At 39.8% G+C, this 12,852-nt stretch overlaps 1 protein-coding gene across 5 annotated transcripts in view; it reads right to left on the bottom strand.

The window, feature by feature from the left end:
- RNF121 (ring finger protein 121) overlaps positions 1-12,852 on the bottom strand; it is a 75,883-nt gene that overhangs the window by 38,109 nt on the left and 24,922 nt on the right. For 4 of the 5 annotated variants that reach the window (XM_012744949.2, XM_076002268.1, XM_012744950.3 and 1 more), the window contains 2 exons: positions 11,514-11,551; positions 7,812-7,953 (listed from right to left, as the gene is read on the bottom strand). In XM_012744949.2, coding sequence (XP_012600403.1) covers positions 7,812-7,953; positions 11,514-11,551 — 180 coding nt within the window. The remainder of the gene's footprint in view (positions 1-7,811; positions 7,954-11,513; positions 11,552-12,852) is intronic. The other variant, XM_012744952.2, reaches the window with a different exon arrangement.

Raw genomic sequence — 12,852 nt, 5'->3', positions numbered from 1 at the left:
ACCTTATTCCCTTACTTTTTAAAATATGGTTTTATGACATCCATACATATTGTTTAAATATACCATTTAGTTCCCATTGTTTTTAGTTTTCTATAAAAGGTATCAACTTGTACGTAGTCTTCTGGGACTTTTATACTCAATATTATACTGCTAACAGTTAACCTTATCACTATTTATAGCTATAGTTAATTTTTATGTCATATGCATTATTTTATGTCACATAATATTCCAATATGTGAATATATCACAACTTATGTGTTCACCAAATGTGGGTATTAAGTTATTTCCAAGTTTTTGCTATTACAAACAGTGCTGCTATGAAAAAAATCTTAGGAGGATGTACGAAAATTTTCTCTTGGTATATATCTAGGAATTAAACTCCTATCAGGGGTCCTCAAACTACGGCCCACGGGCCACATGCGCCCGCCCCGAGGACATTTATCCGGCCCGCCAGGTGTTTTTGCCGCTGCTGCCTATCCTGCTTAGCAGCCGACTCGTCCTGGGCCCACAGTGCGCATGTATGGAATGTGCGCCACACTCTCCAAAGGCCCTCCAATGGTCTAAGGGACAGTGAATTGGCCCCCTGTTTAAAAAGTTTGAGGACCCCTGTGAGATCATAGGCAATTTGAAAACTAAACTTAAAAGACAGTGCTAAATTGTTTTTCTAAGTAGCTTCTCCACAAAGGAAACAACATAACTAAGCACAGCCCCAGTATGGGGCTATAAAGGACCAAAGAATATCTGCTGACTGAACAAATAAGCAGACATCATGGAGAAGTGGGGATAAGCACAGGAGTCAGACGCAAGGAGTGTGAATGCTGCCTCTGCTAATAATTGGTTGAGCGGGGCTCAGTTAATCTCTTCGACCCTCAGTTTCTTGGTCCCTACCATGGCAAAATTAATACTACCTACCTCAAAGCAAAATATCTGACACAGTATAAAGTATTCAATAAATGCTAGCTGGTATTATTAATTACATTTATGTAATTATATAGTTGGTAATGTCCCAACTATGTTTATGCTCTGCTTTTCCTTTCTAGAACCCACCTTTCACCTAGAGCAGATTTGAGAGTTAAGGGTCCCCAGGAATTATAAAACAGGTAGCTATGGCTACTACCTAATATCTGCCTAGGCAGGCAGAAGAATTTTAGATGAACCAGGATAGAAAATCAGAAATAGCAAAATGGCTTATCTAAATAAAAATAGCAAATAATAGAGTCCTCAATCCATGAGACAGTTGATAAATCTAATCCATCCAAATACACCACACAGCTCCAGCTATGAATAATATGTACATGTCATAAAAATGTAAACTATGAATATTAATTTAAATAAAAATCAGGAGGGACCAGGCTTGGTAGCAAACACCTGTAATCTGAACACTTTGGGAGGCTCGCTTGCAGCCAGGAGTTCAAGACCAGCCTGCTGGGCAACATAGCAAGACCATGTCTTAAAAAAAAAAAAAATTAGGAGAAGGAAACATATGTATGTGAAGGGTATGGATATAGCAGTATAATTATTACTTTCCAAAGTGGGAAGTCAATATATAAATATATAAAAATAGAAATTTATCAGTACAAATTTCTTTTTCTTTTCTTTTTTAAGAGACAGAGTCTTACTATGTGGCTCAGGGTGGTTGCAAACTCCTGGCCTCCAGCCATCCTCCCTACTTGGCCTCCCAAAGTGCTGGGATTATAGGCATGAGCCACCATATCTGTCCTAAAAATGTTATGATAAACATGATAAAGGGCATTTAAAAAATACCCATAGTTCATTTTATTACAAGTTCTAGCCAGAGTTATTAGGCAAGAAAAGGGAATAAAAAGTATCCAATTGGAAAAAAAGGAAAACTACTTTAGGACTCTAGGATGACATTATCTTTTTTTTTTTTGTGATAGACTCTCACTCTTGTCACCCCAGGTAGGAGTGCAATGGTGTCATCATAGCTCAATGCAACCTCAAACTCCTAGGCTCAAGCAATCCTTCTGCCTCAGCCTCTTGAGTAGCCGGGACTACAGGTGCATCCAGCTAATTTTTTCTATTTTTAGTAGACACAGGGTCTTGCTCTTGCTCAGGTTGTTGTCAAACTCCTGAGCTCAAGCAATCCTCCCGCCTTGGCCTCCCAAAGTGCTAAGATTACAGGTGTGAGTCACTGAGCCCAGCCTAACATTATCTTATGTATAGAAAATCCTAAAGAATCCACGAAAAACTGCTAGTGCTGGTAAGTTTGGCAAAGTTGTAAGACAAAATCAACACAAAACAATCAGTTGTAGTTCTAGATATTACCACTGAATAATTCAAAAAGGAAATTAAGAAAACAATACCATTCACAATAGCATCAAAAAGAATAAAATACTTAGTGATAAATTTAATAAAGGAAGTGCAAGACTTATACACTAAAAACTACAAACACTGATGAAAGAGATTAAAAATCTAAATAAATGAAAAGGGCATGGTGGCTCATGCCTAGAGTCCTAGCACTTAAGGAGGCTGAGGTGTAAGGATTGATTGCTTGAGGCCAAGAGTTTGAGACCACCCTGGACAAAATAGCAAAACACAATCTCTACTAAAAAAAAAATTTGCCAGGCTTAGTGGAGTAAGCCTGTACTCCTAGCAACTCAGGAGGCTGAAACAGGAGGATCCCAGCAATACGATGTTATGCTAAGCTATGACTGTGCCACTGCACTTCAGCCTGGGCAACACAGCGAAACTCTTTTTCAAAAAAATAAATAGACATTCTGTGTTCATGAATTGGAAGATGAATATTGTTAAGATGGAAACACTTCCCCTAAAGCAATCTACAGAATCAATGTCATCTTTATTAAAATCCCAACTGCTTTTGCAAAAATGGAAATAATGATTTTACAATAAGAAATTGCAAAGGACCCAGACTAGCCAAAACAGTCTTGAAAAAGAAAAACAAACATACTTCCAAATTTCAGAACTTACTAAAATGCTACAGTAATCATAACAATGTATTATTTGCATAAGAACTGACATATAGATCAATGGAATAGAATTAAGAGTACAAAAAAATCTATACATCTTTGGTCAACTATTGTTGACAAGAGTGTCAAGATCATTCAATGGAGAAAGAAGTCAGTTCAACAAATGATGCTGAGCCAAGTGGATATCCACATGTAAAAGAATAAAGTTAGATCCTTATCTCATATCATTTACAAAAAACTCAAAATGGATCAAAGACCTAAGTGTAAGAGCTAAAACTATAAAACTCTTCATGAAAATATAGGGGTAAATCTTGACCTTTGGATTTGACAATGGATTCTTAGATATGACACTAAAAGCACAAGTAGCAAAAGAAAAAAAATACATATTTTGGACTTCATCAAAATTATAAATGTTTATGCATCAAAGGACACTATCAAGAAAATAAAAAGATAACTCAAAAAATGGAAGATATATTTGCAAATTATATTATAGATAATGGTCTAGTGTCCAGATTATATAAACACAATTCAACAACTAAAACACAAAAACAGTCGTGAGTTAGCTCATAATTCAATAACAAAAACACACAAAAATTCAATTAAAACAATGGGCAGACATGGTCACAGCAGCTCATGCCTATAATCCTAGCACTTTGGAAGGCAGAAGCGGGAGGATCACTTGAGGTCAGAAGTTTGAGACTAGCCTGAGCAAGAGCAAGACCCCATCTCTACAAAAACTAGAAAACTTAGCTATGAGTAGTGGCAACTGCTTGTAGTCCCAGCTACTCGGGAAGCTGAGGCAGGAGGATCACTTGAGCCCAGGAGTTTAAGGTTGCAGTAAGCTATGAAGATGCCACTGCACTCTAGCCTTGGTGACAGAGACCCTGTTTCAAGAAAAAGAAAAATGAGCAAAGGACTTGAATAGGACCTGAATAGACATTTCTCTATGGAGAAATGACCAATACGCAAAATGACCAATAAGCACATGAGATGTTCAACATCATTAGTCATTAAGGAAATACAAAACTATAGGCTGGGCACAGGTGGCTGATGGCTGTAATCCCAGCACTTTGGAAGGCCAAAATGGGAGGATCACTTGAGTCCAGGAGTTCAAGACTAGCCTGGGCAACATAGTGAGACCCTGTCTTTTACAAAATCTAAAAATAATAGCTAGGTGTGGTGGCATGGGCCTGTAGTCCTAGCTACTTGGGAGTCTGAGGCAGAAGGATCATCACTTGAGCCTAGGAGTTCAAGTTTAAAATGAGCTGTGATCGTGCTACTGCACTCCAGTCTGGGCAACAGAGTGAGACTCTTTCTCAAAAAAAAAAAAAAAAAGAATATTTTATATACAGGCTCTCACTCTACACTTCTTTATGAGTTTTCTTATTTTTCCAGGCTCAATTAAACCATCTTAGTAATCCCCATTTTATAGAGTAGGCATAAAAACCACACACTGAGAAACAAGTGGCTCTTCTAAGACAAGAGGGTCAAGCATGAACAGGTCCAGACATGAAGCCCCATCCCGAGAAGCTCAGTCTACTGGGTACTTAGTTCAAAAAGCCTCAGTACCATGTGGGCATTCCATATATCATGACCTGAAGATACAAGATGTTCCTACTGGTGTCACATGCCAACTCTTGAACTAGCTACAGGTCAGTACTATTTGGAACGTGTACCAGGTCAAGGGCAAAAATTAGCTTCTCTTCCTTCTATGCTCCAGATTATCTGTTGGTTCCCTTGATGGAAAACCATCTCCAGAGGAACACATGACACAGCTGAAAATCTGAAATACGAAACAGAAGACCTAGGTTCAAATCCTAGCTCTGCTGATTAGTATCCCCATCATATCTCAACTTTCTGGGCTTCTGTTTCTTCATTTAATATCATACTTACCTCATGAGCTATGACATAGATTAAATGTGGCAGTTCCCATCCTGTGGGATACAGATCCTTAGGCATCCTGGGCTATATTATAAGAGGTCTGAAAAAGGATATACTAGAGAAAAATAATGATTTAGAAATTAAGACTGAGGCCGGGCACGGTGGCTCACGCCTGTAATCCTAGCTCTCTGGGAGGCTGAGGTGGGCGGATCATTTGAGCTCAGGAGTTCGAGATCAGCCTGAGCAAGAGCAAGACCCCGTCTCTACTGAAAAAATAGAAAGAAATTAGCTGGACAACTAAAAATATTTATAGAAAAAATTAGCTGGGCATGGTGGCACATGCCTATAGTCCCAGCTACTCGGGAGGCTGAGGCAGGATTGCTTGAGCCCAGAGTTTGAGGTCGCTGTGAGCAACAGTGAGACTCTGTCTCAAAAATAAAACAAAACAGGCCGGGCGTGGTGGCTCACGCCTGTAATCCTAGCTCTCTGGGAGGCCGAGGTGGGCGGATTGCTCAAGGTCAGGAATTCAAAACCAGCCTGAGCAAGACCCCGTCTCTACTATAAATAGAAAGAAATTAATTGGCCAACTGATATGTATATAAAAAATTAGCTGGGCATGGTGGCGCATGCCTGTAGTCCCAGCTACTCGGGAGGCTGAGGCAGAAGGATCGCTCGAGCCCAGGAGTTTGAGGTTGCTGTGAGCTAGCCTGACGCCACGGCACTCACTCTAGCCTGGACAACAAAGCGAGACTCTGTCTCAAAAATAAATAAATCAATCAATCAAAACAAAACACAATAAGACTGAAAGCCCTGAAGTAAAATCATCTGGGTTCAAACAATGGTTTTATCACTTACGTAAATTACTTAACCTTTTTATTTCTCAGTTCCTCATCTGTACTTGGAGAAAATAATACCTATGTTATTGGGTTGTAGTGAGGTTTAGTTGAGTCTATACATGCAAGTGCTCAGAATAGTAAGAATTCGATAAATGTTAGCTATTGTTACTATTATATGCGTTTGTGTATTCTTTCAAAGTACAACTACTGTGTCTTTTATGTTTAAAAAAAGTATCGTGGCCAGGTGAGGTGGCTCATGCCTGTAATCCTAGCACTCTGGGGGGCCAAGGCGGGAAGATTGCTTGAGCTCAGGAGTTTGAGACCAACCTGAGCAAAAGACTGTCATCACTACTAAAAATCAAAAAAATTAGACGGCATGGTGGCATGTGCCTGTAGTCACAGCTACTCAGGAGGCTAAGGCAGGAGGATCACTTGAGCCCAGGAGTTTGAGGTTGCTGTGAGCTAGGCTGACGCCACGGCACTCTAGCCCAGGTCACAGAGCAAGACTGTCTCAAAAAAAAAAAAAAGAGTTGCTATACTTGAAACTTCTATGATAATAGTTGTAAAAGAATCCAATACACTGCCTGTCATGTCCTAATCCAGAGTAGTTGAATCTACAGTTTCAAATCTTTTTAAATTTATTGAGGCCAGAACATATGGTCTATCCTGGAAAATGTCCCACATCCATGTAGAGAAGAATATGCAGTCTGCTATTGTAGGATAGAGTGTTCTATGTATGTTTGTTAAGTCTAATTGGTTTATATATAGTGTTGTTCAAGTCCTCTACTACTTTAATGATCTGCATTTTTGAAAGTGTAGTATTGAAGTCTCTACCCATGATTGTAAAACTGTACATTTCTCCTTTCAATTCTGTCAATTTTTGCTTCACATATTTTGGGTCTCCTTTGTTAAATGGCCATATAATTGTTATATCTTCTGTAGTATTGAATTTTTATCAATATATAATGTTCTTTGTCTCTTGTAAGCTTTTTTAAGTCTATGTTGTCTAATTAGTATAGACACTCCATCTCTCTTTTGGTAACCATTAGCATGGAATATCTTTTCCCATCTTTTTTACTTTCAATTTCTTTGTGTCTTTATATCTAAAGTGAGTTTTCTATAGAGGGTATATCAATGGATCATTGGTTTTTAAAATCTGATCTGCTACTCTCTGCCTTTTAATAGGAGAACTTAATACATTTATATAAAGTAACTACTGATAAGGAAGAATTTAATTCTGCCATTTAACTATTTGTTTTCTGTATGTCTTATACATTTTTCCCCTTATTTCCTCCATTAATGCTTTTTTTTTTTGTATTTAGATTAGTGGAATCTAAATCCTACCTGTAAGATTCATTAGAGGCTTGGTTTTCCAAGTGATCTTCTCTCCCTCCAAATGAACAGTTCTTGATGAATATCTCCTTCATGAATCTGTCCCAGAATGTTTAAAAGAATGGACCTAGAGCATATATTCAAGGCAACTTGGATCTGTGTTCCCATGTGTCAGTCTTCAAATTTGGCCCTAATGAACTTTCTACTTATTTTTTTTTTTTTTTGAGACAGTGTCTCACTTTGTTGCCCAGGCTAGAGTGAGTGCCATGGCATCAGCCTAGCTCACAGCAACCTCAAACTCCTGGGCTTAAGCAATCCTGCTGCCTCAGTCTCCCAAGTAGCTGGGACTACAGGCATGTGCCACCATGCTCAGCTAATATTTTCTATATATATTAGTTGGCCAATTAATTTCTTTCTATTTATAGTAGAGACGGGGTCTCGCTCTTGCTCAGGCTGGTTTCGAACTCCTGACCTCAAGCAATCCGCCCGCCTCAGCCTCCCAGAGTGCTAGGATTACAGGCGTGAGCTACCGCGCCCAGCCTCTACTTATTTTTTAAAAAAGAAATAAAAATAGAAATAAAAGACCTACCTTTTTGGCCATGAAAGTAGTCCCATGTTCTATCCTTGTTTTTACCCTCTGAATCGCTTGCCCCTTAGAGACACACACATCCCTGTATACACCATTAACCATTCATGCATAAAGTTTATTGCATTGTCTTTCTCTGTCTACATGTGGCCTGGGTTAGGCTGTACCCTGGAATACTTAGGAAGTCTCTTGATGACTGACAAAGAAGTGAGAGGCAAAGTGGCTTACATTGTAGGAGCGGGGATGCCTCTGCTTCCACTGCACCAGGAGCAGCTGGGCCACCACCAAAGTAGCGATGAGGATGAGGACCATTTCAGCGTGCATGGCTTCATGGCCGCGGTGCTTGGCATGCATGCGTGCGTGCTCGACCCTGAAAGCCAAACATATGGGGTGAGCCAAGTCAGGGATGATGTGGTGATAAAGGAGCAGTGATTTCCAGGATATCCCACCAGTCCATAGCTCAGAACACACTTCTGTGCTTTGCAGCTTCAGGGTACCATGCAAATTTAGGGACTAGAAGGACACATACTCTAGAGGACAGGCCATTTAAGGGTAGAATAGAAGCTCTATGGACCCCAGTAACCAAGGTCAGATATCGGGATTAGAGGTGCGTGGTCTGCTGCCTGCTCCCCATGGGGAAAAAAAGCGGACACCTTTCCAGTAGCAGGAAGGAAGTTCCAGGAGAAGCTTGTATCATTGCCCATTTCAGGCTGATTTCAACCTGACACTAGAAGAAGAAAGTAACCCAAAGAGGTTATAGCCATAAAGCCTCATACTCATAGTCAATGATCTTTATGACACTAATAAAGGAGTAACATTACACATGTATGTGGTTTCCAGGGTTGAAGTCTTGCTTTAATCATCCTACCCTCTCTGCTAAAGCCAGAGATAGCTTGAAAAATCCAGACTGCTTCAACTTTATACAACTCCAAAAGTGACTTCACCATCAGTATCCACAGGGATATAGCCTCCTCAAAGGCTCAAGGAAATTCAGTAATTATAGAGTACAGCTGGAAACTTCTTATTACTCTAAGGCTGGCATTCTCTGCTCTTGAAGATTGGCAATGAGTGATTCCCTTGGCCACTACTGGCAAAAAGCTTGCTCTAAGAACACTCACTCCTACCACTCTGGATCAGAGTCAGACAAGGGAGAGAAATGAGGAAGAGACAAAACTGAATACCAATGTAGTTTGCAGTCAGAAGCTTTTATACAAATTCCCATTATGCCAGAGTATTTGGGTGGGAGGGAAAGGACAACATAAATGGTTTCTTTATGGATTTCCCAAGGGCAATGAAAGACTAAAATTAAAAAGAACCCAGTGGATTCACCAGCAAACTGGTATTAACTGAGTAGCACCTAAGTGGACACATAGGTACTACAGTAATAGGATATTGGGCAGGGGGAAGGGGGGAGGGTATATACATACATAATGAGTGAGATGTGCACCATCTGGGGGATGGTCATGCTGGAAACTCAGACTTGTGGGGGGGGGGGGGCATTTATTGAAACCTTAAAATCTGTACTCCCATAATATGCCGGAAAAAAAAAAAGAACCCAGTGGGATGAGTTATGGATAAATGATAAAGCAAATATAGCAAAAATTTAATTGTAGAATCTAGGTGGTAGGTATTAAGAGTGTTCATCACTGTATAATTTTTTCAGCTTTTCTATGTTTAAAGTTTTTCTTAATAAAATATAAGGGGGGGGGGAATTGGTGGGCAGAGTGGGAAGCCAAATGCCAATCGGCCAGCTTTAGTACCTAAGGGTTCATCTTGCATAAAACTGTATCCTAGCTGGAAGAATATGACAGAAAGAGAATAGTATTGAGAGAACTTAGGTTCACCTCTACCTATATGGCCTTGGCCAAGAAACCTCACATCTCTACATCACAATTTCTTCATCTGTCAAAAGGAGTCTGTATCTTTTCTGCTTGCCTCATAGGGTTGTTGTATGGATAGGCTAAGCTAAGAGGGTAGAGAACACTTAAAAACACCTAAGGGCTACGGAGAGTTAAAAGGATAGCAAGAGATAAGTTTCTTGTTCTCAGACAATATATAACTGTATGTATGTGCCCAACATGAAATCAAAGAAAGAATCTATTCTGAGGCAGTCTGGAGCATTAAAAAAAAAAAGGAAAATGCCAGGTGAGGTGGCTCATGCCTATAATCCTAGCACTCTGGGAGACTGAGGCAGAAGCATTACTTGAGCTCAGAAGTTCAAGACCAGCCTGAGCAAGAGCAAAACCACATATCTACAAAAAATAGAAAAATTAGCTGGGCATCATGGCTTGCACATGTAGTTCCACCTACTCGGGAGGCTGAGGCAGGAAGATCATTCCTGAGCCCAGGAATTTTTTTTTTTTTCTCGGCATATTATGGGGGTACAGATTTTAAGGTTTCAATACATGCCCATTCCCCCCTGAGCCCAGGAATTTGAGGTTGCAGTGAGCTACAATGATGCCACCACACTCTACCCAGGGTGACAGAGCAAGACTCTGTCTCCAAAAAAGAAAGAAAGAAAGGATCTAGAAGGGACCAGAGAATTCATCCAGTTCAAGTTCCCACCCAATATAAAATAACACATGCCTCTTAAGGTAATCTATTCTAGAACTAGCAGTGTCTGGCACATTGTAGGTATTCATATTTGCTTATAAATAAAATCCCAATGCTTTACAGACAGAATACTCACTACCTCTCAATATATCTTGACTATTCAAGATATTTCTGACAATGAGATAAAAATCTACTTTCCCATAGCTTCAATCCATCAGACTTAATCCTACACTCAGGAATAGCAAAGGACATATCCACTCCTCTTTCCCAGTACATTCCTTTAATGATTTATTATGATCTTATTAAAACAAAACAAAACAAAACTATCCTGTTCCTACTACCATTTTCCTGTGCCCTTTTAGGCTAACAGTCCTAGATCTTTTTACCACTGTTCATATAACATGATGTGAAGACTATTAATTCTGGTTCCCTTCTTCTAGACATGATCTAGTTAAAGATCCTCTTCATATGCAGTGCTTAGAATATCTGTAACCTCAGCAAAGCAGAGCAGAGTGGCACTGTCACCCCCCTCAATAGTAGATAGCATATTTCTATGAACATCATCTAAATTACTCAGAATATTTTGGTAGCTGAAGTACACAACTGGTGCATATTGAACTTAAGTCACCTAAAGTCATGCCATGTTTGTCATATGAATTGGTATCTTTGCCATTCTATTTTTACAATCGATAGTTTTAATCTAAATGAAGGAGGTTTTTTCTCACTATTAAATTCTACTTGGTTGACATCAATTGGTCAATCACCTTGCAAAGTTTGTGGGGCAGGCATTCTGAAACCCCTTTACTAATGAGAAATCATTAACAATAAGATATTTGTTGATTCATTCTGGTTACAAAGCAAGTTAGTAGCAGAGCTGAGATCAGAAGACACATCTCCCATTTTCTCAACCAGAGCTCTCCATCCTGTATCATGGATAATGATGATGATGTTAATGATGATAATCATCTTCAAAACAGGTAACACTTACTGGAAGCTTATAACATGCCAGGCACTGTTCTAAAACTGCACATATATTAATCTTCACAACTCTATATAACTACTGTTATGATCCTCACATAGGGCAGACTCAGGTAGTGCAAAGTTAAATAACTCGCCCAAGATCACATAGCTAGTAAATGGCAGAACTGGTATTCAAACCCAGATGGATGGTTTGATGTTATTACCTACTTACTTCCTAGGACTGAGGGAACAACCCAGGAGTGACCCAAGTACTTAGAAAGATCCCAACAGACTGGTCCTGCCGGTCATGAGCCACTGCCTCCCACAGACAGTGAAGCAAAAAGGGCAAATGTACAACTCTATTAGCTGGATTAACCTGTAGTTCCCAGCTTGCGGGGCCCGCACTGCCATACTTACCTCCATTGCTCCTCTGGGGAGAGGTCTGACATATCAACCTGTAGAAAGATACCACCAAAAAAATCCGTTACTGTCTTAGAACTTTCCCTGCCCAGTATAAGGTATTCACGCATTCATCAATATCTTCGAGGAATTAGGGAAGCTTCAAGTTTTACAAACTCAATGAAGCCTTGCCCAATACTCTGTTTCACACTGATCTCTCTCTCCTCTATCCACTTAGTTTCCTTCATGTCTCCAACTGAATGTGTGTTGCATGCCTGTGCTAAGCAATGAGGACAGAAGAGTGAAAGAGTCCTAACTTCCAAGATGCCCAAAGCCTAGTGAGGAAGATGGACATATAAACAGGAAATTTCTTTTTTATGTGATAAAGACTAGCTATAGAAGAATAAAGAAGTAGCTTTTAACCCAATCTGAGGTGTTACAGATTAAAGAAGGCTTCCTGGAGGATATGAAATATTATCCAGATGAAAAAATGAGAGAAATATGTTCTAGACAAAGGGACTAACATGCACAGGAAGGAATAAATTTGCATAGTATACAATTGATTATGCCTCGAGTAAAACCCATGAATTAGGATTAGTAGAAGATGAAGTTAGAGACAATAGTTATTTAATGCCATGTGACTCTAAATGGCCCTATAGCAGGCAGAACACTGGATATGGGCAAACTGAGCTTTAGTTCTTGCCCTGCTATTAATTAGTGGTAAGGTCTTCCAATATCAAAGTTCTAGTTATATCTGGTAGCTGTTTGTTTTTGGAGACAGGATCTCACTTTGTCATCCAACCTGGAGTACAGTGATATGATCACAGCTCACTGTAACCTTGAATTGCTGGGCTCAAGGGATCCTCCCACCTCAGCCTCCCAAAATAGCTAGGACTATAGGTGCATGACACCATGGTTGGCTAATTTTTAAATTTTTATAGAGATACAGTCTTGCTGTGTTGCCCATGCTGGTCTCAAAACTCCTGGCCTCAAGCGATCCTCCTGCCTTGACCTCCCAAAATACTGGGATTACAGGTGAGAGCCATGATGCCCATCCTCTGGGTAGCTGTCTTTTTAGAGCAGGGTTTCTCAAACTTGGCACTACTTATATTTTGGGGAAGTTAATTCTTTCTTGAGGGGAGATGTCCTATACGTTGCCAGCAGCATAACCCCAGATGCAATAACCAAGAATGTCTACATTGTCAAATGTCCCCTTGGAGACATAAATCACCCCCAGTTAAAAACCACAGCTCTAGAATAATATGAAATTCTTTGAATTCAGGGTTCTAATCTTCTACTTCCTTGTAGGTATACAGAAACATACCCAAGTCTCAGTACATAAGTCACTTAATGCATT

The sequence above is a fragment of the Microcebus murinus genome, chromosome 4, assembly GCF_040939455.1.
Source record: "Microcebus murinus isolate Inina chromosome 4, M.murinus_Inina_mat1.0, whole genome shotgun sequence".
NCBI classification, from domain to species: domain Eukaryota; kingdom Metazoa; phylum Chordata; class Mammalia; order Primates; family Cheirogaleidae; genus Microcebus; species Microcebus murinus.
The sequence above is the reverse complement of the archived record's forward strand: the minus strand, read 5'-3'. Positions and strand labels throughout refer to the sequence as shown.